Source organism: Carettochelys insculpta, chromosome 1 (assembly GCF_033958435.1).
Source record: "Carettochelys insculpta isolate YL-2023 chromosome 1, ASM3395843v1, whole genome shotgun sequence".
Lineage (NCBI taxonomy): Eukaryota > Metazoa > Chordata > Testudines > Carettochelyidae > Carettochelys > Carettochelys insculpta.
The window spans coordinates 60,541,229-60,566,885 of NC_134137.1; the positions used below are offsets into that span (position 1 = coordinate 60,541,229).

Sequence of the window (25,657 nt, forward strand, 5' to 3'; positions counted from 1 at the left end):
TTAAGGTGCTACAGGACTGCTTGCTTTGTTCTCCAAAGTATTTGCGACTCCTCCCAGGTATCGTCCACAAATTTTGTGTGTGTTCTCTCTGTGCCATGAGCATGATGGTGCAATCTGGTTCTGATTAGTGTGTATTCAGCAGTTTTGTTCTGATGAACTGCCAATGCAGAGTAGGTTTAACTCTCTGTGTGTGTGTGTGGGGCGGGGGGGGGGCTACTGATACAGATACACTGCCTCTCGGGGATGTCCTCTTTTTTTGGCATCAGAGGACCAGTACGGCTAAGTCTATATCCACAAAAACAATGAGAAGTCCTGTGGCACCTTATAGACTAACACAGTAGTTCCCAAACTTTTTGGCATCACGCCCCCCTTTTGATTTTTGAGAAACCCTCACACTCTCCCACCTCTTCTTTACTATCATCCAACCCCCTTTTAACAAAAAATTCAATTAGTAATTTAAAATAAACACAAAGACTTGATATAAAAATGTTATTTGAAATTAAAAGTAAGTACAAATAGTTTTTCTTGGCCCCTTGCTGATGTCTGGTGCAACCGCAGCTGGCCAGCTGCCTGAGCCCTGTGCCAGCCACCAGAGCTGCCAGCACCAGCTCCCTGCCCACCTGAGCCCTGTGCTGCCAGAGCCGCCCATCCAAGCTGACCAAGCCCCACACTGCTGGGGCTAGCTATCTGCCTGCCAGACTGAGCTGCCCAAGCCCTGCAATGCCAGGGCCAGCTGCCCAACCCCCATAAGCCCTGCAAGTCGGCTGCTGGAGCCCCCCTGCCCAAGCCCCTCCCCTCCCGCAAGCCAGGCACCCCCAATCCCCCATTCATTCCATCCCCCTCCTGCAAGCCAGGCACCCCAGCCCCCATCTAACCCCATCCCTCTCCTCCTCCCCTCCCCAGCCCACACTCACTCCCCTTTGCAGAAGTCAGCAAGGCCTATGTGGGTCTTTGCTAGCTCCCTGCTTTTTATAGTGGCTGTGCTGGGTTGCCCATGTAAAATGGCAGGGGCTGAGAGCTGGAAGCAAAGGCCGGCTTTTTCTTTGGGTGGGGGGGAATGATGGGGGTCTGGGTCACCCTGCGCCCCCCCCCAGGAGTTTCTTCACCCCCCCACGGGGCCACACCCCCCCAATTTGGGAAACGATGCACTAACATTTATTGGCGCACAAGAGAAAGCCCTGCTAGTCTATATACTATCAAAACAAAAAAGCAGTCAAGTCGCGCTACTTGACTGCTTTATTGGAGAATAAGCTTGGGTGGGCAAAGGCCCATTTCGTCAGATGCATCTTGGAAGATGCATCGGACCAAATGGGTCTTTGCCCACCCAAGATTATGCACCAACAGAAGTTAATCTATAACAGCGTTTCCCAAACATAAAACATCCACGTACCCCTTTCGGGCCTTATCGGGCGCCCCCTCCCAGTGCCCAGCTCCTCATTTTTGGTAGTTGCTTTCTGCGGCGTAGCCCTGGCGTGCACCACGCCTCGGGAAACGCTGGTCTATAAGGTGCCACAGGACCTCTCCGTTATATGGTAACTTCGCGGGGGGGAGGGGGGGCAGGGGGAAATCGGGGCTCACCACCATGTAGCTGGGCAGGTCAGGGCCAGGACGGGGGGAACCTGCTACTACAACGCCTGACAGCTTTTCCGAGCGCCCGGGAGGGGGCAGCAGGCGGGCACGTGCCCGGGACCCTCGCGAGCCGGGCCGGGCTGAACCGGGCGCTGCCTGCCAGGGCGTCTCCCGCCCCCGGCCGCTCCGCTCAGCTCAGCTCAGCTCAGCTCAGCTCAGGCGGCGGCGGGGCGGGGCGGGGCGGGGCCGGGCGGCGCTTACACAACAGCCGGCGGCGGGAGCGGCGCCATGTCGTGGTATCGGAGCGCCGTGTGGTTCCTGAAGGGGCTGCGGGAGTACACCAGGTACCGGCGGCCCCGAGCCGGCCCAGCTCCAGCGCGGGACTGGCGTCGCTGCTGGTGGGGGCGAGCGATTCCTTCGCCCCCGCGGCCGGCTGGAGCAGCCGTGTCCCGCCCTGCCTGTAGCTCGCCGTGCCCGGAGCTCGCCGCTTGTTTGCCCGGTGCAGCGCGTCGTGCCAGCGGGGAGCTGCCCGGCACGGGGGCAGGGCCGCATTGCAGGGCTGGGGGTTAGCGGCTGAAGCGGGGGCTTCCGAGAGCAGAGCAGGTTCCCAGCTCCTGGGGGGCTCCACGCCGCCTAGGCAGCCCTGCAGCGCCCCACTGCTCTCTTCCCGGGGCACCCGGGGAGCTGCGCTCCCCTCCAGCCGGCCAGGTGCTTTGTAGTACCTGGGGCGTTGTCCCCTAGCACTTCTCAGTGGCGCCTAGGACTTCCCTCCAGCCCCTCGGCCAGGGGTGAGCAAACTTTTTGTGTTGGGCCCCACTTTTTGGCCCTGCGGGTAGCAGCACCCCCAACCCGAGGAATGTAATCCAACCCGAGGGAGAGTTTGGCCCTGTTCATTTGGGGGGCGGGATGTGGGGGGAAACCTTTTCGACAGGTGTAAGCAAACAGGTCTGTAGCTGTAAACACGTTCTCCATCGGAATAGGAGTGAGAGTCCCTGTTCAGAAAAACAGTAACATTTCAACGTTTTGATGAGATGGATGAGCTGGAGACCCAGCAGCCAATTATGGTGTGCCCCTGCCCCTTATGAAATTTCATACCCTGCCAAGGGCTGGCCCACACCACTTCCTGCATTCTTGCCCTCCTTCTTTACCTCCTTCACCACACTCATGTACATGAATTTGTAGGTGGACTGTGGATCAGGTCTTGAATAGGGATTGTCCCCCTGGCTCAGACTGAGAGCCATCTCCTGTAATCAGGGGAATGGGAAAATGAGCAAGAGGCGTCCAAGTACACACGGTTGCTCTTTCTCCCCACCCACCCCAAATGGTGCCCTGCTCAAGTCGGAACCAGTTCAATCACATTGGCTGTGTCTACACTTAACAAACTTTGAAATGGCCATGCTAATGGCCAAATCAAAGAATACTAATGAGGAGCTGAAATGAATATTCAGTGCCTCGTTAGTATGACACCGGCTGCAGCACTTCGAAAGTGCCACATTTCACTCATCTGCGGCTCGTCTACATGGGGGTCCTTTTCAAAAGGACCCTGCAAACATGGAAATTCCCTTATTCCTATCAGCTCAGGGCTGCTGGTGCCTGGTGTACTTCTGCAGCCCCTTCAGGAACCAGCTGATAGGAATAAGGGGATTTCCATGTTTCCAGGGTCCTTTGGAAAAGGACCCCCGTGTAGACGAGCTGTGGGTGAGCAAAAAGCGGCACTTTCAAAGCACTGCGGCTGGTGCCATGCTAATGAGGCACTGAATATTCATTTCAGTGCCTCATTAGTATTCAATTTGGTCATCAGCATGGCCATTTTGAAGTTTTTTGTGAGTGTAGATGTAGCCATTATGTGTGAAAAGGCATTTTCTTTTGTTGATTTTGAATTTCCTACCTTATAATTTCATAGACTGCCTTCTCTGGGGCCTCAGGAAGGAATTTTCCCCCAGGTCAAATTGGCAGTGACCCAGAGATATTGTCATCCTCTGCCGAGTGTGGAAACAGGTGACTTTCTAGCGGTATCAATAAAATTAATGTAATAATTTCCTTACCATAAAAGGGACACCTCAGTCACTCTGGTTCTCTGCCTGTATCACATAACAGTCAAATTTACTGTGGGTCTCATTTATTTGATCTCATTTTTGTGGCAGCGTTTAGAGCAATGGTGGGCAGCCTGTGGGCTGTATGTGGCCCACTGGGGTTCCACCTGCGGCCCATGGGACCCCTCTAAATCAGCTGTTACAGCTTTGGGAGGGCGGGGGAGGAGCAGGGTTGGAGCATGAATCAGGAGATGTGTGGCGCCCTGAAAGTGCTGTAAGGGCTGGTGAGGAGCAGGTAAGTGTGGGGCTCCAGTGTGTGAGAGGTGTGCTGGGGAGGGGAGGGGACAGAGGACAAGGAGTCTAGAGGCTGAATGTACTAAGATGAAGGAGGGCCATTCACGTCTCACTTTCTAACTGCTGGTTTAGAGTGTGGGTGCTGAGTGGTGTTGGAGACCTATGAGATACAGGAAGTTCAGACCGGTTGATCTACTGATCCCTTCTGGCCTTACATTCTGACTCTTAACTTATTTCTTTAAAAAATATAAAATGTGGGTGTGTTATATTTACATTATAAAACAGATTTCCTATCCGCTTATCTTTTTATTCAAATATTCTTGCTGATTGGCATTGTTTTAATTCTACCTCAAAGACTTCTAGGCTATGGTTACACTGCAGCACTCTGTCGACAGACGTCACTGTTGGGAGAGATTTCCGGACAAAACTTCTGTCAGCAGAGCGCGGCCGCACACAAAAGCCAATCGGAAGAGTGCTCCACTCTGTCAACAGAGCAGTCGGACTGCCAGGCTGCTCTCTCAGCAAAATGGGAACCTGGAAATACAGCTGACAGGTCTGCCCATTGTTGTGGATAACCTGTATGTTGATAGAGGCTCTCTAGGGGGGTTTACACAGCTTTTTATGTCAACAGGATCTGTCTACAGCAGCATTCTGCCTCAAAGCTTTGAGGCAGAATGCTGTCGGCAAAAATGCTGTGTTTTGTCCAGATACTGTTGACAAAATACATTTTGTGCGTGCATGCTCCCCAAATTTTGTAGACAAAACTGGGATTTTGCTGGCAAAACTTGCTAGTGTAACCGTAGCCCTAGAGTAATAGTTGGGAACTTGTTTTATGTATTAGAAACCTAAAGAAACTAAATAAGTTGAGTCCTGTGAGTGGATCTCCTTTTTCTTTCATCTGTTAAAGGCTTTGTATTTTTATGCATACAAAATATTCTGCCATTTACAAATATCTTAATTGATTTATACAGGAGTGGCTATGAATGTGCATCCAAACACTTTGTTCCAGAAGACTTGGAGGTAAATGTAACTGGAAGATCTTTCATGATCACTGGAGCAAACAGTGGTATTGGCAAAGCTACTGCAACAGAGATAGCAAAGAAAGGTGAGCTAAAGCAGTGGTTCCTAACCAGGAGTAAGTGTACCTGCAGGGGTATTCTAAGGCGTAGTCAACTCCTCTAGATCAGGGTTTCTCAACCTGGGGATTATGAACCACAGGGAGTCACTGAACAGGTTGGGTGAGGGGAAGGTCATGGCTGGCATTTTGGGGAGGCAAGCAGGGCAGTTCCCTGTGGCTCCATGCCACTGGGGGACCTGAAGAGCTAAGTTACATGATTCAGCCACAGACTAGGGCGCTTGGGCTTCAGACTCTGAAAGGAGTACAGCTGTCTGGAAAGGTTGAGAACTGAGCTAAACCAGGGTTAACTTTTTTGGAATCTATAAAGTGTGAAACAAGTTTAACTGGAGAAAGTTCTCAATCTCCTGAAAATAGGATTCTGCTTTTCTAGGCATTATGTCCATGTCTACACTTGATGAATTGGGAGTAAGGGAATTTTGAAGTTGGGCATGTATTTCGAAGCGCCCGCCTCTTGACTGCCTGTTGGCACTTCGAAGTTAGCAGCTTCGAAATTCGCATGGCTGTCATTATGCTAATGAGACACTGCATATACATGGGAGCACCTCATTTGGTATTTTCCGGTCTGTGTCATTTCCATGCCCCCTGTGAAGAAGGAGGCTAGTGTAGACGCAGCCTGTAGCTCCCATCTTTGGGATAGGATGCCACATATGAAACATGACTGTCTTCAGAGGGTCATATTTGGAGATTGAGCACCTCATGTTTTGGGATTTTTTTTTATTTTTCCCCCAGCAGATCTTACCATGAGTTCATGAAGCAAAAGTAATGAGTGGAGGGGATCCACAGATTGGAGTGGTAAAGAGTCAGTGGAGAAGTATTATGGGAAGTTATGGAATGTTCCCTCTACTTTTTTTTTTCCAGCCATGTGCGGAATACATTTTTGTGTGCATTGAGGCATGTACAGATGTGTACCACCAGTAAAAACACATGCTGCTGGCCGTGGGTGCGCGGCCAAGCAGCTGGGTGGCACTTGAATCTCTCTTGGGTGGCTGCTGAAGTGCTCAGTTTACAGGGAGTAATGGTGGTATCTAAAGGTTTCGGTCATGGGTCAAGACAACCTTGTCTTAGGCACTGTATGGACACATAGCAAAGCATGACAGCCCCTTGCTCAAAGATTTTATAGCCTTAAGATAGGAGGAGACAACAGGTAGATAAGACCAGCAAATGGAGGGGAAGACAAGATAACCATGAGCGAATTCCGTTTGTGTTTCACTGCTGTTCTTAAACCATGTGTCTGTCCACTATTGTGATTTCAGTGGGAACTAGCTATCATCTAGTCTTGAGAGCTAGATTTATCTCTAAGAGTTTGTGAGGTCATAGTGATCCTCTGGTGCTTATGCGAGAAGATTTTTGCTTATAGAATTAAAGGAAGGAGCAGGTGTTCTAGGAGCACTGTGCAGGTTCTAATCTCTGTACTCCCTGAAGTCTTAGCCATTGCCCTGTGTGTGTTCAGAGAGCCCCTAGGTGATATACATTGGATAAACTGGTACTTTTATTTTGTATGAATCAGAGGGATTGAGGATCCCTGTAAGCAAACCAGGGAGTATAAGTACACTTCAATTTTACAAACTTGTCCTGTGACCTAGTCTGTTGTCAGCAGTTGGTTGTGTGTGGATCTAGCTGCTGGCGCAGTGTGCTTCCAATCCAACTGCATGGAGTCTAGTCAGTGTTTCTTGCTGTAAATGTACTCTCAGGCTCCTGCCTCATGTCCGATGTCCTTCCTGGGTTGTGGGATACTGCTATCCAGCTGCCCTAGACCTTGATATCGGACTCAGACGTGCAAGCCTGAAGTCACTTGAACTTCCATCATCCCAGAGTTCTACCCTAGTGGTCTCTCTGGACTGACTCATTTGACTCCTTCAAGGACAACAAGGCCAAAAAGCAAGAATACAGGCTTAGAAAAGAAATTTCTTGACCACAGTAACTATGCACTTAAAGCACATGAATTACAGATCATGAAAACAACAAAAATCCTGAGACACCTCTTCTTCCAGTCTGATCTTTCCTCCTCTTGTTAGTCCATCATTCATCAGTGTTTCAGGCTGGTCAGCATCTGTGCAGTTCTCTCTGTCTTTAAAAATTTCCTTTCTTGTGGTGATAGTTCCCAGAACAGAAGTAGAATCTTGCACTTTTATATAGGGCCTCCATCTTTTCCAACTGTGAATAGTCTCAGGGGTAGCGGTATTAGTCTGTAGTGTCACCAAAAAAACAAAACAAAACTAAGCAGTCCTGTAGCATGTTAAAGACTAACAGTTTTATTTATTAGGTAATGAGCTTTTGTGGGTAAGACCCACTTCTTCAGACTTGGAGCAAAAATGAGAACACTGTGTATGTATCTCAGGACGGGGGAAGAAAAAAGTGGAGGAGTCACCTATCATGAATAGGACCTGTGGAAGGAGTAAATAGTGAAGCATCATATCCAGCAACCATGCTTGCCCCATCCTTGCAGATCTTGGTGTAAAAAGGCCTTGTACTGTGGGGATGCAGTAGCTGAGGCAATCAGAATAAATCGCCATCGATTGCAATGTTGATGACTCTGGTGATGGCCTTCATTGAGGGGTCAGACACTTCTCCTGAGAAGGTCAGCTATCAGGAGAGCAGGAAAATAGACTGCCCCAGGCAAATGCAAATTGACGTGGTCACCATGCCAATATTTCAACAGAGGTACAAAATTGACTTCACAGTTTGAGAGACTAGGTGGGTGAGGTAACCATAGGACTGGAAGGGACGTTGAGAAGTTCATCTAGTCCAGTCCCCTGCACTCATTGCAGGACTAGATCTATCTAAACCAGACCTGTTAACTCTATCATCCAAAGTACTTGCGGCCCTTCCCAGCTTGGTATCATCTGCCAACTTTGTAAGCGCTCTCTATGCTGTTATCTAAATCTTGGATGAAGATGTTGAACAGAACCACATGCAGAACTAATCCCTGTGGGACCCTGCTCATTATGCCCATCCAGCAGGACTGTGAACCACTAATAACTATTCTCTTGGGATGTTTTTCCAACCAGTTATGGGCACATCTTATAGTAATTTCACCTTGGTTGTAGTTCCCTGAGAAGGTCACATAAGATTGTATTAAAAGCATTACTGAAGTTTAAATATACCACATCAACTGCTTCACCCTACCTCCCTCCCATACACAAGGCCTGTTACTTCGTCAAAGAAAGCTATCAGATTAGCTAGAGACAGTTTGTTCGTGACAAATCCATGCTGTTATTTACATATAATCTTGTAGATGTTTGCGAATTGATTCCTTAATTATTTGCTTCATTATTTTTCCAGATACAGATCACTCAGCTTAATTTCCATAATTCCTTATTTATAGGACCATTGTGTACCAGTCCAGGAAGCATCAGGACTGGTTTGATGAGAATGATGTGGAAATTGAACACCTAATTGAGGCAAAAAGGAAAGTCTTTAGGGCCTGGCAAAGTGACATCAACTGCATAATGAAGAGAGAAGCAGGTGCCAAAGGGAAGGCAGAAGTCCAACATAAAATAAGGACTCTGAAAAACCAGTGGTGGACTGAGAAGGTGCGAGAAGTCCAGAATCTCACAGACCTCAACAATACAAGAGGTTCCTTCAGTGCCACCAAAGCTGTTTATGGACCAAGAAAGCACGGAATCAGCCCCCTGAGATCAAAGGCTGGTACCCAACTCCTGAAAGACAATGAAGCGATTGCTGGAAGGAGTACTTTTATGAGCTCTTGAACTGCTCCTCCACTGTGGTCCTAGAATCCCTTGATCAAATCCTTCAACAATCACCTAGGGACGATCTTGCAACACTTCATACTCTGAATGAGGTCCAGGTTGCCATCAAAGTGATGAAAAGCAACAAGGCAACTGGACTAGATGGAATTCCCACCGAAGTCTTCGGAGAAGGCGGGTCAGAGCACCACAAACAACTCCACTTCTTGTTCTCAAGATCTGGGACAGGGAACAGATGCCATGAGAGGTCAGAGATGCACTGATTGTTAGTCTCTTCAGGAAGAGCAGCAAAGTGGACTGTGGAAACTATCATGGCATCTCCTTCCTGGCAACGTCAGGGAAGATCTTAGATCAGATCCTTGCAAACCAGCTCCTGCCACTCTCAGAAGAAGTTGTCCCAGAATCTCAAAACAAAAAAGCAGTCAAGTAGCACTTCAAAGACTAGCAAAATAATTTATTAGGTGATGAGCTTTCGTGGGACAGACCCACTTCTTCAGACCATAGCCAGACCAGAACAGACTCAATATTTAAGGCACAGAGAACCAAAAACAGTAATCAAGGAGGACAAGTCAGAAAAAAATGATCAAGGTGAGCAAATCGAAGGTTGGGGAGGAAGGTCAAGAATTAGATTAAGCCAAGTACGCAAATGAGCCCCTATAGTAATTCACCTACCGCCCCCAACTCAAACCACTGCAACGAATTATTAAAGACCTACAACCTGTCCTCAATCAGGATGCCACACTCCAGAAGGCCCTAGGTGACATGCCTGTTCTCTCCTACGGACAACCTCCCAACCTCGTGAGGATCCTCACTAACAGCCACAGTCTGTACCCCAGTCCTGGAACCTTTCCTTGCGACAAAGCCCGCTGCCAGCTTTGTCCACATATCTTCTCTGGAAATACTATCACTGGACCTAACTAGGTTATTCACAGAATCATGGGCACATTCTCATGTTCCTCAATTAACATGATATATGCCATCATGTGCCAACAATGCCCAAATGCTTTGTACATTGGACAGACTTCTAACTCCCTTAGACAAAGGGTTAATGGGCACAAAACAGACTTAAAAACACTCCAGATCCACAAACCGGTTAGTCAACATTTTAATGAAGTGGGCCACTCTGTTAATGACTTAAAAGTTTGTGTGTTACTGAAGAAAAATTTTCGCACCACTATTCAAAGGGAGACAGCTGAGCTGTCTTTTATATTCAAATTCGGAACATTAACATGCGGTTTGAACCGGGATGGGAACTTTCTGAGTCACTATAGGGGCTCGTTTGCATAGTTGCCTCACTCTAATTCTTGACCTGTCCCCGCCCCCCCCCCGCCGCCTTCTACCCCTCTAGTTTCTGATTTGCTCACCTTGATCGTTTTTTTCTAATTTGTCCTCCTTGAGTACTGTTTTTGGTTCTCTGTGCTGTAAATATTGAGTCTGTTCTGGTATGGCTGTGGTCTGAAGAAGTGGGTCTGTCCCACGAAAGTTCACCTAATAAATTATTTTGCTAGTCTTTAAAGTGCTACTGGACTGCTTTTTTGTTTTGATAGTATATAGACTAGCACGGCTCCTTTTCTGTTACTGTCCGAGAATCTCAGTGTGGCTTCCCAGGATTCCAAGGAACAGTGGACATGATCTTCACCACCTGGCAACTGCAAGATAAATGACGTGATCCGAGCCTTACACATGAGTTTTTTCAACTTGGCTAATGTGTTCAAATCAATCGCAGCATCCTGTGGACATTCCTCTCCAAGACTGGTTTTCCCGTTAAATTCATTGGCATCCTGAGGCTGCTTTACAACAACATGACTGCCACAGTGTTCAGCAGTAATGGATCCCAAAGTGACCCCTTTGAAGTCAAAACTGGAGTCAAATAAGGCTGTGTCATTGCCCCAGCACTGTTCTCTATCTTCATCACCATGACCCTTTACCTCATTGATGGCAAGCTTCCAGATGGCGTGAATCTGTAGAATGAACGGGTAGCTTGTCAATCTCAGGAGACTGAAGGCTAAAAGTAAGACCTCCACAACCTTGATCATGGAGCTCCAGTATGTGGATGACAACACGGTCACTGCTCTTTCTCCCACAGCACTTCAGACCACCTTAAGTGCCTTCATAAAAGCATACGAGAATCTTGGCCTCACATCAAACATCAAAGACCAAGGTGCTCCACCAACCCTCGCCAACAGGACAATCTCATGTACCCTCTCTTTGAAGTCACCAGAGAACAGCTGGAAAACGTGGAGCATTTCCCATACCTTGGAAGTCATCTTTCCGCTTATGTTGACAATTGACATGGAAATCTAGCATTGTCTGAGCTGTGAAAGCTCTGCTTTCGCCAGCCTGAGATGAAGGGTCTTCAAGAACCAGGACATCTGTGTCGAGACAAAGCTCCTTGTACATTGCATGGTGGTTGTTACAGCATTGCTGTATGCATGTGAAACCTGGACAACAAGCAAGTGTTATTTGAAGGCATTTGAACAATGCCATTGAGGCTGCCTCAGGAGAATCCTAACACTAGTGTCCTGGATGAGTCAAACATGATCAGCATTGAAGTCATTAACACTCACCAATAAATTAGTTGGACTGGTCACATGGTCCAGATGTCTGATCAGCGCCTCCTATGACATTCTGTTTTCAGAGGTGAATGAAGAGCAGAGGAGCATTGTGGGTGGGGAGGGGCAGAAGAAACGATATAAAGACATGCTGAAGGCACACATGGAAAAAGTGCAGCATCAGCATTAACGTGGGAGAACCTTGCCCAGGATAGTCCCCAGTGGACAGCAGTACTTCCTGAGGGGGCGGCACAATGTGAGTGGTTCCTCTGCAGTTCAGATGAGGAGAGATGGAGAAGGAGAAAAGAGCGTCAGCAACTGCCCCGTGATGCTCTGAGAGCTACCAACACCTGCTCCTTCTGTGATAAGACCTGTGGCTCCAGAATCAGGCTGGTCACCAGCCAGTGGACTCACAAATAGGAGGCTGACATAAAGACATCCTACTTGTTATTGAGTGACCACTGAGAAGAAGAGATGGACGCTATTGCCATTTTCAGTGTTTTGGAACCTGGGGAGACTTCCATGACTTAGTCAGCACCTTGAGTATTCTAGCATACATTTCGTCAGGCCTTGGTGATTTGAAGATATAACTTGTTTAAGTAATTTTTAACTTGTTCTTTGCCTGTTTTAGCCTCTGACCCTACCCCAGTTTCACTGACATTCACTATACTTGTTGTCCGATCGCAACCAACCTTCTTGGTGAAGACAGTGGCTTTGTTTCAAAGCACATCTACTTTTTCCACATTTTCTGTAATATCGCGTATTGAATCAACTTCTGTTGGTAAAAAAGTCAAGATTTCAAGCTGCAGGAGCTCCATGTAACTTGAAAACTTGTCCTTCTCACCCAGAGAATTTGATCCAGGGGGCTGGACTCAATGACTTCCTGAGGTCTCTTGCAGCCCTATGAGTCTTTGATTTTATGTTACTTTACCCTCTTTCCTCTCTAATATCCTGGGAGCAATATAGCTACAGCAATACTGCAAACAATTCACAATTAACCACAATCATAACCCACCCGGTCCCTTTTTAAATTAGTGTGATTCCAGAGCTGTTACCCAGAGGACATATGGAAACTTGTATTTAAAAGCACTAAATACCATTTTGTTATTCTTTTCCCTGCATCCCTCAACTTCACATCTAATTGTTGACTGTGATTCTTACAAAATTCCTCCAGGTGGCACACTTCATCTGGTTTGCAGAAATAAAGAGAGAGCTGAGGAAGCTAAAAGAGAAATAATAACAGAAACTGGTAATGAGGTGAGTTTAGTATTAAGAGATTTTTCACTTTTATTTTTAAGTACTTTGCCAACAATAACACTTGAAAGAGTTCTTCACGTTACATCACCCACTTTGTTGTTTTAGTCTGCATAATAAAGTTACCCTTAGAAATCAGCAAAATATATATCATTCTTTCTAATGGCTCCATTTGATAAAGTTTAATTTCAGCAGCTGATGGTGTTTAATGTTCTCCTGTATTGCAAAAAGTGTCGGTGGCTGAAGCAAGGGTGGTAGGCTGGATATTGTTTATTTTTAATATGTAACTTCCTACAGTTTCCTATATGACCAAGGCTTTTTACAGTTAATGTGTGTCAAGCTCATGCAGATTGGTCAGATGGACATTCAGTCCACTCTCTTCCCAACAACCCCCTCCCCCCAAAGTTGATTCCAGTTTCTTCTCATGCGTTTTCAGATTTTTCCATCTTCTGTACCTTTCATACATTCCCCCATCCCCATGGTTCCTTGACTGTTATTTTTCGCACTTGTTTGTTTTTACCATTGTACAACTCACTCTTGTGACTACTATTAATGTTGCACCACCAGTTGTTCAGCACCTCTGCAAGGGTGTTTTCAACATCTTCCTGCCTTTTGTCAAGAACTCCATTTTTATCAGAAAGAGATGTTGCTCTTCATCGGGGTGTTTCAGATCTACTAAAAAGTCCTTAATTTATATTAGAATCATACAACTGATTTTATATCTTTACAATATCATATTGTTTGGGTTCTGCCTTTTTGTTCTCTGCTCCCATGGTGTGAGAGAAACTGAAACTCTCCTCGTCCTCAGAAACTGTCGGTATTTTGAGACACAGGCAAGTCTGCCCCAAGCTTTGTCCCTCTGTACAATGTTACATTCTAGTTTCTGAATAGAAGAGAAGCTGACTGCTCTCAGATAAATAGCCGAAGAACACGTATTTAAGATAAGGTACCCTAATAGTTACAGTAGGAAGAGACCATGAGAACATATGTAGTATCTGAAACTATTATTACCTTTCTCAACTCTGAGAAGACAGTCGGTGAGCAGTAATCCAATGAAATGATAGCTTCAGAAAAATATAACTATGGGTGAGTAACAATCTTTATAAAGCTATCTAAGTGTTGCATTTTTAGTTTTGGAGACTACACAACAATAAATTCTCTTTTCATTGAAGAATAAAGCAGCCATGCAATGTGTGTTCATGTTACATTTGAGGTTAAAACATGGGGGGTCTGCAAATTGGCATCCAAAACATGAAGAGGAAGAGTTGGAGGAAGATGAATAAACAAGTGTCAAACACATTGAGGATAATGTCAGGTTTGCATTGGGTAGCATTATACAAAGGAAACGTTCCTTTGCATTAGCAAAAACTCAAGTGTTGGACCAGTTATTTGTGCAGCTGAAGATACGACTGTATCAGACATAAAAGTCTGTTGGAAAGAGTCAGTTTAATGAAGAGGCTACAAGGAAATCCTTCCCTATAAATACTCTGTTGGGAGAGGAAGATCTCCCCATAGGACAATAACTTCCTTTTAGCATAACAAAAAAGCAGTCCAGTAGCATTTTAAAGACTAACAAAATAATTGATTAGGTGATGAGCTTTCGTGGGACAGACCCACTTCTTCAGAAAATTCAGTCCATATCAAGGGAAGGCGAAGATAGGTGCCTTAGTGACTACTGCCAGTCATAAAACAGAGCTTGCAAAATGGTGCAGAAACTATGCATGTGGCAACTAGTGCTGCCAACTTGTTTTCAGGAACACAAATTTAACGTATCTCGTCAACAAAACCCAATTACATAAGCCTCTGAATTCCAATCAGCTCTCACAAAAAATGTGTTATATCTTCCAGCTTTGGCATCAGCCATCCAAAGATCTCATGGTACGCTTAACATGAAAAAAGTATGCCTCACAACTCCCCTGCGAGGGACCTAGTTAAGTCTCAGTTGTTTCCTCTGTAAGATGTCAAGAGTAAGAGAGAGGTTAAGTGCCTTGCTCTAGGTGACACACAAGATCTGAAAGAGAACAGGTACCAGAGAGGTAGCCATCTTAGTCTGTATCTTCAAGAACAACAAGATGTCCTGTGGCACCTTATAGACAAACAGATATTTTGGAGCATAAGCTTTCGAGGTGCAACTTCATCAGATGCAACCATGAGATCTTCATGAAAACAAGTTGGCAGCACTAGTTGCCACATGCATAGTTTGTGCACCATTTTGCAAGCTCTGTTTTATTACTGGCCGTAGTCACTAAGGCACCTATCTTGACCTTCCCTTGATATGGATTGGATTTTTTGAACTATGACTCCTTATCGATTACGAGCTAGCGTTAAAACACCAGACTCTGCATTGTGACTTCAGACAGCTTTGTCAAGGTCATGGACATATAGACCTTTGCAGATAACTTCAGGAGCTAGTTGTAAATGCCATTTAGATAAAAATCAAGAGCATATTGATTTTTTTACTGGGTTTCATAAATAACCGTATTTCATATTGGTTGTAATATAATTCCTTTTTTGTTTTTAGAATATCTTTTTGCATATTCTGGATATGTCTAATCCTAAGGGAATTTGGGAGTTTGCTGAAAAATTCAAGACTGAACATAAGTTAAATGTGTTGGTAAGTTCTCAAAGTTAATATTTCTCTTTCAGCTGTATCTCTTCATTTAGTTGTCTGAGCTCTCTAATTCTGCAGGATTAATTTGTGTATAATGCTTCTGTAAAAAATAATCTTCTTGGTTCATGTCTCTGAGCTTGTCTAGCCTTTTTCATATACATAGCTTTGATACAGAAGAGAGATCTGTTAAAACTCCTTATTGCAGTCTTCAAGGCCCTGCACAGCTTTGCTTCTGCATGCCTCTTTGCTTTCATTGCATTGTGTTTCCTCTTTAGTTTCTTTGAAATTGCCTGACGAATTTCCTTATTGTTCTACTCCCACTGTCCCGTATGATGCTTTGGTGGCACAGAGATCAAATGCAGAGGTGATGTCTGAAGCCTTAGTTTTGCTTTAGCATCCACATAGATGGCTCCAAGCACAGAACCCTGTTGACTTAAGTAGAACTTTACATGGATATGTGGGTCTATCCAAATAGATGCAGTTACATAATCAGGGCCTATGTTAGTGCAATTTACCTGCCAAAGGCCTGGAAGGTAGTGTGTGCTTGTGTGAAAGGTGAAGGCAGAGTCCAAGGCTAAGTGGGTAGTGCCCCTAACTTGATACCTTTTTTATGCCCTCTTGTTAGCTGTTTCTCTTGCTCATCCTTTTCCTTACTTCTCAGTTTGGCGCAAAGAGGGCGAAGATGTAAGCCATGGGTAGGCAAAGTCCAGCCTGTGACTGGCCCTGTGGCTATGGAGGTGGGAAAGTTTGAGGTGCTGCCCCCCCCCGCCCCCGCAAATTCCTACCAAAATCTTTTAGCTCTCACAGGCCAGTTTCACACATTGTCCCCAGCCCCGGTAAAATCTCTGAGCTCCCAGTGGCCAGTTTCCAGGGCAGAGCAGCACAGTTTCTCAGCTCCCGTTAGCCAGTTACTAGCCAATATGAGCTGAGAGATTTTGCTCAGGGCTGAGGCCGCACAGGAAGCCCTCCTCCACAGTAGAGAGTTACATGGAACAGCCAGGGGTCTAGGGCTCCTGGCAGGCAGGCAAGCTTGTCTGAAGCTGTGTCTACACTAGAGAGTTTTGTTGACAGAAGGGGCCTTCTGTCGACATAACTCAGGGGAGCATCTTCACACTTCTCAGATTCCTGCCAGAAGTCTGCATTTGTCTCAACAGTGTTACCCCTCAAAAATTTTGAGGCACAACAAGCTGTCAGCAGAGCACTGTCAACAGAAGTGTAGTGTAGCCACTTCTGTCGACAGAGAGGACTTTTGGGGGCAGCCTCTTTGCAGAGCTGCCATTCTGCTTTCTGGCACCAGAGGGCAGCGTGGTCTGGCAGTTCTCTGTCAACAGAGCAAGTTCTGCGTAGGTGCAATCTGTGGACAGAGTACTGTTGAGATTTCCCTGTTGACTGTAACTTCTGTGGACAGATGTTTCTAATGTAGACATAGCCTGAGGGTGCTGCTGGCCAGGAGGTGCTTCGGTAAACACCTCCCCTCCAGAACCTGCTTCTAGCACAGCACTCCAATGCACTCTCAGATCCTGCACCTGTTTCTACACCCCTCCGCCAGGTCAGAATCCTCTCCTGTGCCCATAGATCCTCCCAGACCCTGTACGCCAATTACCTGCACGCCCACCTCTCCACCCCTACTCACAACTCTCTCCTTCAGCTATACTCCCTCTTAGACCCCACACCTTGTCCTGAACCCTAGTTGCCTATGTTGATTTTTCTTCTGCACCCAACCTCCATCCCAGATCCCGCACCTCCTCCATACAAAAGTGCAATCCTAGAGCACTTACCAAAATCTTGGAGTGCCCCTTCCCCCACTCAAAAATTATTGCCCACCTCTGATATAAGCAGTAAGGGGTGGCATGGGAAAAAACAGAGAGAGAAAACACACGTCAGTTTTTAACCAAAACATGGTAAAATGTTAGTGACTTTTCACTGGTGCAGGAAAATCAAACTGAGAATATATAAATGCATGGCTGTGATGATGTGGAACCACTGGGATCTTTAAGATGAAACTGCTAAACTACCATACATGTTTTTTTATTGTAAAAGTTATGCTCTGCAAATCACACATTGCTTTGTTGTATGCAAAAGGACCAAAAACCAACAGCAGTAAGCCACCATGATATCCCATGGCTCTTATAATCTTGTTTCTTCAGTTAATTTTTATCAGCTAGATTTCAGTAATGTGTTATTCAGAGATCAAACTAAAAACATGATTGTCTTTGGTGGTGGGGGCAGGAAGATTGCTTGCTGGTTATTAATGAGCAGTGTCTTACAGATCAACAATGCAGGATGCATGGTAAACAAAAGAGAACTAACAGAGGATGGACTTGAGAAGAACTTTGCTACAAATACCTTAGGTGAGTACAGCAGTCTTCAGATAACAGTTTGAGTTACTCCTGTATATCTGTTTTTTGTTCAAAGGTATAGCCTCACGTAGTTGTGCAGGATATCTTCTTGCATTGAGAGAGTAGGAGGATTAAACTGTCTTTTTATACAGGGTCAATAAAAGACTATCTTGCATACTGGAGTTACCTTCTATACTATATAGGGTAACCCTATAGACATAGATACGATTAAACTGTCATATATATAGTTTAATCCTATGACAGTTTAATTGTATCTATGTCTGTAGGGTTACCCTATATAGTATAGAAGGTAACTCCAGTATGCAAGATAGTCTTTTATTGACCCCATTATTTATCCATGGCTCAGATGGCTGAGAACAGGAAGTAGCAAATGAAGCTCGTTCAATAATTTTGAAATTTCAGTGGACAGTTTTCGGACAGACCTATTAATGATACTCTGTGTAGTGCCTTTTTTGCAGCTGCTTTGGGAGTACAGATGGTTCTTACAACATTCAAGTGTGTGATTTTTATTTTTTTAAAGATGGCCTATTGCCATTGTGGTAGCACCAAAATGCACCAGTTGACATCAAGAGCTCAGTGATACAGAGCTGAATGAACCATTCACATGACCTTGTAAAGGCTGGAGAGATGGGATGTAATACAGGGGCAGGAGTGAGTGGGTAATGCTTGACAAAGGATCTGAGAGTTCCAGGTGGTGTTTAATGTGTTACAGCAAAGTGGAGAGTGGAGAAAAAGGGGGGATGGTGGAAGGGAAAGTGGCACTGATGGTAAGGGGCAGAAGATGTCTGTGTAAGCATGCTATAGGTCAGAAAAATGTCAGACTTTAAATGAAGAAAGTAGTCATCACTGATGCACAGGATATCTGTAAAAGACTTCTCACATTTCTGAAGAAACTGTATTGCAATTAAACTACCAGATCCACCTCCCAAAACTGTCAGTCTCTGGTCTGGTAGGACCCTTGGCCTTGAGGATGTTCTGGCTTGGTGTGACGGTGCTGGAGTCATGCTGGCAGACTGGCCGCATCAGGGATTGGGGCTAGCACAGGCCAGGCTTGAAGTAAGGGGGCAGCAGGGGCTCAAGGTGGGTGGGGGGAGGTGTGAATGCAGAGGGGGCCAGTGGGGCACATAGCTGCCTGCAATGAGGAGCAGCACGTTGGGGGCAGGCAGGGAGACCTCCCTTCATCTGGTAAATTCCCTCATTCGGGACTGGTCATGTCCCGAGGGTGCTGTACGAGGGAGTTGCAACCTGTCATTTCAAACCCTTGCACTTTTTCAAACAGTTCCATAATGAACCAAGATGCACTGACTCCAAACACAAACACACTGAAACACTGCTGTTTGGATGTGAAATTACTTTTTAAACAACAGACTATTTGCCATAAAACATATTAGTGCCTCAACTAGTATAGATTTGGATCACACCCAAGTAGGGTAAACTGCAAACTGTAAGTCAACCACACTACATAGGTTCTAGTTAACATATATAGTGCAGAATACAACTGCATGTATGTCCAAGTGGCTGTGAATTATGGTGTGTTAGGGAACAATAACTCTGAATTGCCTGTATTTTGTGGAAATTGGAACCATGCATTCATTCTTTTAGGAATTAATAGTGTTTAAAATCTATCCTTACTTGCAAAGCATTTCATCCGTCTTCCTTTAGTGACCTGATTCTGCCTTATTTCATCTCCCCTCTTAGGTCAGGTCTAATGAAGCGGTCTACTGATAATACCTGTGTAATTGTGCAAGGCTTTGTGTGACATGACAGGATTTATAAACTTTGCAGCATTTTTGAGCCCAGTCAGCATGAGAGGATCTGATATCTAGATAACGTGTACATTAGTTGTGACATTGTCTGCCTTGGGGTTTAAAACATCGTGACGTCTTTAAATCCAGGTTGGAGACATTTCCTCTTGACTTATTTTTTTAGTGTCCTGGGACGTGTTGCATAAAATATACTATTTTTAAAAAAATTCTAATTAAAAAAGAGGGCCTCAAGGGGGTGTGTGCATATACGCACACACACTACTGTAGAAAGAAAAGTTTCTGCCCTGCATTCTTTTTCTCACTCTCTATTCCATTGAATTCTTCTCACCAAATTGTTAAGAATTAAGTCTTTAATTTTACTTCACGTAATCTGTTCTGCTTTGTGAGGAAATATTAAGGCACAGCAGCTGTGTGAAGCAAAAGACTTACTGTTTGTTAGTAAGGAGCACCAGGTCACTGAAATTGATCCTTAAGAGAACAGAGAAGTCCCCATCATGTATTTATCTAAAGTTTCTTTGCAGTGATAGTCAGAAGTTTATTAAAATAAGCCAGTTTTCTTATGTGGGACACCGGGATGTTCGAAGTCTGGCTTTGCCAGATGGTGTCATGCCTGCACATTACATAATCCAGCTTGTGACTGTTTGGCTTGCCAGACTTCTCCTGTTGAAGATCATAGAGTAGTCCTGCTATCTCTTGATTTCTATAAATTGTTCATGGAGGTTACAGAACAAACATAAAATGATCATCACTGCAAAGACTTAGGGGTTAGAAGTAATCTTGTAGTTGATACTGTTGTTAAGTAAGAGCTGCTCTTGTGTATGAGTTTCTCGAATTGGCTGTACTTTTCCACATGAGTGAAAGCTGGCAGGGCGAAGAGACATGGGGGCGGGGGTGTGGATAGACAGAGGGCATGCATGTACACAATTGGATTTTGTGTTTTGATGGCTTTTTTAACCTTTCAAGGCTAAAACTGTTGATTGTGAGCTGGGCTTATGTCTCTGTATCTTGGGTTTCATAATGGATTTATAAAGTAAAGTAAACGGAAGCTACAACTATTTGGACATATTTGCAGAATGAATGACGAACGAAAAATCAAGACCTTGATATTCGGCATAATGGATGGTTCAAATAGGAGAGGCAGACCCCACAGAGAGTGGGTAGATGCTGTAGTAGGTTGGTGTGGAGCTAGTCTACAGAAACTAAGCCACTCTGCACTGGATAGGGAAAGATGGAAGGAAATAGTGAGAGAGGCATCAGACCAACAGGCGCTGAGCCCATGGTTATTGATGATGATGATACGAAATGTCAATATCCTAGATGATGTTAGCTCAAAAATCTCAATTATAATTTTTAAATCAAGTTATTTTCTATTCACCTACCACAAATCATAGAATACTGGAACTGGAAGGGACCTTAAGAGGTCATTGAGTCCAGTCCCCTGCCCTCATGGCAGGACCTGGCACCATCTCTAGATCATTTCTGATAAATGTTTATTAAACCCACTCTTAAATATTGCAATGATGGAGGTTCCACAGCCACCCTAGGCAACTCATGCCAGTGTTTAACCACTCTGACATTTAGGAAGTTTTTCCTAATAGCCAACCAAAACATCTGTTGCAGCCATTTAAGCCCATTGTTTCTTGTCCTATCCTCAGAGGCCAAGGAGAACAGTTTTTCTCCCTCCTCCTTTTGACACTCTTTTAGATAAGTGAAATAACAAGCTGAATGGATGCCGATGAAAGGACAGTATTGCCAAAAAGCTATTTTATAAATTATTACATAAATTTTCAATCACACTGGATCACACTAGTTCTACAGCCATACACTGTCAGCAACCAAAATAGCAGGAAGAGGCATTTTTTTCAATTCAGGAAAACACTCAATTACATCGCCACAATGCATGTGAATATGAGATAGTCCTTAAGAAATAATGTCAAACCATACTTTCTATAACCCTTATTTTAAGAACAGCACACACACAATGATTTGTAATGCAATACATGCTTACTGCAGGACTTTCACACACTTTTTACATATTCTATTTCATCACATTTTACATGTATGTCTGTATCACTGTCTTCCTGACTTTCACTCCCAAACCTTCTCTCTCTCTCTAGCGGATGGTAGTGGGAGTTATCCAATGTGTCAAGATAACATATCATTTGCTATTTAGATACGAGTTGTTCATTTTTGGGCTTTTAGACATTCACAGTTGATCGAAAATAATCAGGAGGGGGTTTTTTACTTTACAATTATAGCATCAGGGGCCACAAGAAGTCCTTAAAGAGCCACATGTGGCTGTGGAGCCGCAGGTTGCAGACCCCTGCACTTGTGGGAAAGCAGTTCCCAAGCAGTGTCTTAGAAGTCTGTATTAGGACACTCATCCTTGCTACACAAGGCTACAAAAATATATCCTGAACTAGACCATAGATCTGCCCAAATGCCAACTGAAAGCTAATGCCAAGAATGCCTTCAAGGAAACATTTTAATATGCTATTGTTAAAACAACCAGATTTTACATACTTAAGGTTTGAAATCACAAGGATATGACATGCAACACTGTACATGAGAACACAGAATCACAGAATCGTAGAATGCTAGGACTGGAAGGGACCTTGAGAGGTCATCGTGTCCAGCCGCTGGCCCTCATGGCAGGACCAAGTACTGTCTAGACCAGCCCTGATAGACACTTATCTAGCCTGTTCTTAAATATCTCGAGAAACGGAGATTCTACAACCTTCCTAGGCAACATGCTTTCTTACCTGTTGTACTGCATTTGTCTAGAATGTCCCAAAAATCTTAGGTTTCATAATGGATATATAAAGTAAATTAGGGCTTGTGCAAGAGGTAAAGAGTAAAGCTGCTGCCTGTTCATAACTTTAAATTAATTGATGATGCAATCAGTGCAGACCACAGTGTCTGTATGTTCATTTAACACAGTAAAGCCTCAAAATACGCGGCTTCAAGTTGCGCATAACTCACTTTAATGTGAGTTACGTGCAAATTGAAGCTGCTCTGTGGCCCCTTCCCCCCTCTTTTCCCCAGCCGTGTGGGGAAAAGAGGAGGGAAGACTTTTAGCTTGCCCAGCTGCTTGCAACTAGGCATGCTAAAAGCCCCTTGCCCCTCTCTTCCCCCAGCAGTGCAGCTGTCAGGGCTGGCCAGTTTCCTGGGTCCCACAAGTGGCGGGGAGAGGGGAACCAGGCTGACCCCTGGTTCACAGCTTCCCACCAGTCTGGGAGCCAGGAACCTGACCAGCCCTGGTGGGCTGATCTGTTTCCTGGCTCCAGCAAACACTTGGGAGCTGGGAACTGGAGGGCAACCTGGTTCCCTCTTCCCTCCCTGCCCCCACCCCTGACTTGAGCAAAAATTAGTTACACTGGGGTTGCAAGAATGCAACCCTCATGTAACTTGAGGGCTTACTGTACAAAGGAACTCCGGGCACTAGCATCATAGGAAAGAAATGAATGCTGCGTGATTGATTGTACTTGTATAGCTGTTACTGCTCTGACTGCCTCACCGCCCCCCCACCTGTTACCAAGCTACAGCACAAAGACCTAGTGCTCTAGTTACCGGCACTCTGCTGAAGTAAAATAATTGATTAGTCTTCTATCTATAGCGATTGCTGTGCAGCTATTGCAGTACAGAAACCGTACTTGTACACAAATGTTTAAATTGAATGCAGCAATTAAGAAGTCACATAGCTAGGATGAGATCATGTAGTGGTTTGGTGGCAGTTCAGAGTGATTTTTTTCTTTGGCAGTATGTGTACGTGCAGAACTGTTGTTGCTTTTGTGCTTGGTCTTAGATGTGGCTAAGCTTCGACCTCATCCTAGAGGTTGGACTCATACTTAATAGTGAGGCTGTTTTACCAAGAAGCTGCTGCCCTGATAAGCAGTGATTTCATGTGATGTCATACTGACTCCCTAGCCAGCATTTGCCGTTTTGAAGCCAGCCGGTGCAAGGTGATTATCCCAGGTAACAGTATTCAAACCGCGGGGAAAAACTGCCAGTGGAGGTGGATGGATGGGGGAGTAGGCACTGTTTGCTTGTTGGTACATAAAAGACCTTTTATTTTTTTTTCTTTTTTGCTGTTGAAACAAGAGGTGTAAAGTAGAGGAACAGGGAGAATCTTGTTTCATTTTTACATGTCACATCTCTTCACTCGGGCTGACTTAGACTTCGTGGGGCCAGGGACAGAGTTGGAGCTTCAGCACCTGTGGCTGAATTAAAATCTCAAGTCTTCAGCCGTGGGTGATGGGGCTCAGGTTACTGGCCCCCTGTGTGTGGCTGAAGCCCTTGCGCTTTGGCCCCCTACATGGGTTGGAGGGGCTTGGGCAGGCTTATGCTTCAGTGCCCCCCTTGAGTGGTGTAGTCATGTTTGTTGTTGGAGGGGAGGAGGGCGGGGTCACAATATGATGAAGTTTGAGAACTCCTGCACTAGACTATGGGGAATTGGGTGATCCCACCTGCTGGGTGACATTGGGCAAGGCATTTCCTTTCTTTGCGCCTCCATTTCCATGCCTGCAGAATGGAAATACTGGCCTGCTTTTATAAAGGGCTTTGAGCTCTACAGTTCAAGTCTTACATTGGAGGGTCGTTATTAATAATCCATAGAACTGCAAAGCCATTGGCTGCATCACCTTTCTACATGCCAGGGCTGAGGAAGCCCTTAGCGAGTGCAGCTTTGTGGAGTAAAGTAAATACAGACCTGTGTCTTGACTTTCATATACATCCACTCGTCTTTCTTGTGCTGGGTGAATCGATTGGGCCCTCAAAGAATAGTGTACTTAAATCTGGAATTCTGATTTCCCCCGGGAAAGAGCTGGCCTGTGGTGTCTCCTCAGAGGAGACTGAATAAACAAGAGGCCTCAGAAAACATAAACCATTCACAGAAAATCTTCAGTACACTCCATTTAAAACCACTTGGTTGTGCCAAAAACAAGCCCATTTATTTTTTTAACAATGAATTTACCAGATGAATGAACCACTGACACCTGTATAATCAAAGATATATTTTTGTTCCTGCTCTTTTTTTCCACAGTTGTAATAAGTGTTGCCATTTATGCTGCAAAGCAGGGCAGATGGGAAAAACAATGCTGAGTGTGGTGTTGGCTGCCTGCCATTGTCTGAATGTTACAGGATTAAAAACTTCACCAGCAATTTGCCTCTAATTGCCAAATAGAACATCAAGAGAAAACTATTCCCGCATGCTCCCTGGACACTGTGGTCTGCACTGATTGCATCATCAATTAATTTAAAGTTATGAACAGGCAGCAGCTTTACTCTTTACCTCTTGCACAAGCCCTAATTTACTTTATATATCCATTATGAAACCTAAGATTTTTGGGTCATTCTAGACAAATGCAGTACAACAGGTAAGAAAGCATGTTGCCTAGGGAGGTTGTAGAGTCTCCATTTCTGGAGATATTTAAGAACAGGTTAGATAAGTGTCTATCAGGGCTGGTCTAGACAGTACTTGGTCCTGCCATGAGGGCCAGCGGCTGGACACGATGACCTCTCAAGGTCCCTTCCAGTCCTAGCATTCTACGATTCTGTGATTCTGTGTTCTCATGTACAGTGTTGCATGTCATATCCTTGTGATTTCAAACCTTAAGTATGTAAAATCTGGTTGTTTTAACAATAGCATATTGAAATGTTTCCTTGAAGGCATTCTTGGCATTAGCCTTCAGTTGGCATTTGGGCAGATCTATGGTCTAGTTCAGGATATATTTTTGTAGCCTTGTGTAGCAAGGATGAGTGTCCTAATATAGACTTCTAAGACACTGCTTGGGAACTGCTTTCCCACAAGTGCAGGGGTCTGCAACCTGCGGCTCCACAGCCACATGTGGCTCTTTAAGGACTTCTTGTGGCCCCTGATGCTGTAATTGTAAAGTAAAAAACCCCCTCCTGATTATTTTCGATCAACTGTGAATGTCTAAAAGCCCAAAAATGAACAACTCGTATCTAAATAGCAAACGATATGTTATCTTGACACATTGGATAACTCCCACTACCATCCGCTAGAGAGAGAGAGAGAAGGTTTGGGAGTGAAAGTCAGGAAGACAGTGATACAGACATACATGTAAAATGTGATGAAATAGAATATGTAAAAAGTGTGTGAAAGTCCTGCAGTAAGCATGTATTGCATTACAAATCATTGTGTGTGTGCTGTTCTTAAAATAAGGGTTATAGAAAGTATGGTTTGACATTATTTCTTAAGGACTATCTCATATTCACATGCATTGTGGCGATGTAATTGAGTGTTTTCCTGAATTGAAAAAAATGCCTCTTCCTGCTATTTTGGTTGCTGACAGTGTATGGCTGTAGAACTAGTGTGATCCACTGTGATTGAAAATTTATGTAATAATTTATA

At 44.8% G+C, this 25,657-nt stretch overlaps 2 protein-coding genes across 5 annotated transcripts in view; one reads left to right on the forward strand and one right to left on the reverse strand.

Moving 5' to 3' along the window:
• The first annotated feature begins 1,849 nt into the window (after positions 1-1,849).
• DHRS12 (dehydrogenase/reductase 12) overlaps positions 1,850-25,657 on the forward strand; it is a 51,445-nt gene continuing 27,637 nt past the window's right edge. For 3 of the 4 annotated variants that reach the window (XM_074987408.1, XM_074987426.1, XM_074987435.1), the window contains exons 1-5: positions 1,850-1,913; positions 4,868-5,001; positions 12,468-12,550; positions 15,069-15,161; positions 17,428-17,509. In XM_074987408.1, the coding sequence (XP_074843509.1) occupies positions 1,858-1,913; positions 4,868-5,001; positions 12,468-12,550; positions 15,069-15,161; positions 17,428-17,509 (448 nt within the window). In that variant the 5' untranslated portion in view covers positions 1,850-1,857. The remainder of the gene's footprint in view (positions 1,914-4,867; positions 5,002-12,467; positions 12,551-15,068; positions 15,162-17,427; positions 17,510-25,657) is intronic. The other variant, XM_074987417.1, reaches the window with a different exon arrangement.
• Positions 7,138-25,657, reverse strand: part of WDFY2 (WD repeat and FYVE domain containing 2) — a 149,778-nt gene continuing 131,258 nt past the window's right edge. Inside the window, exon 14 of the transcript XR_012644451.1 lies at positions 7,138-7,220. The gene's annotated coding sequence lies outside the window, so the exon portion shown is untranslated. The remainder of the gene's footprint in view (positions 7,221-25,657) is intronic.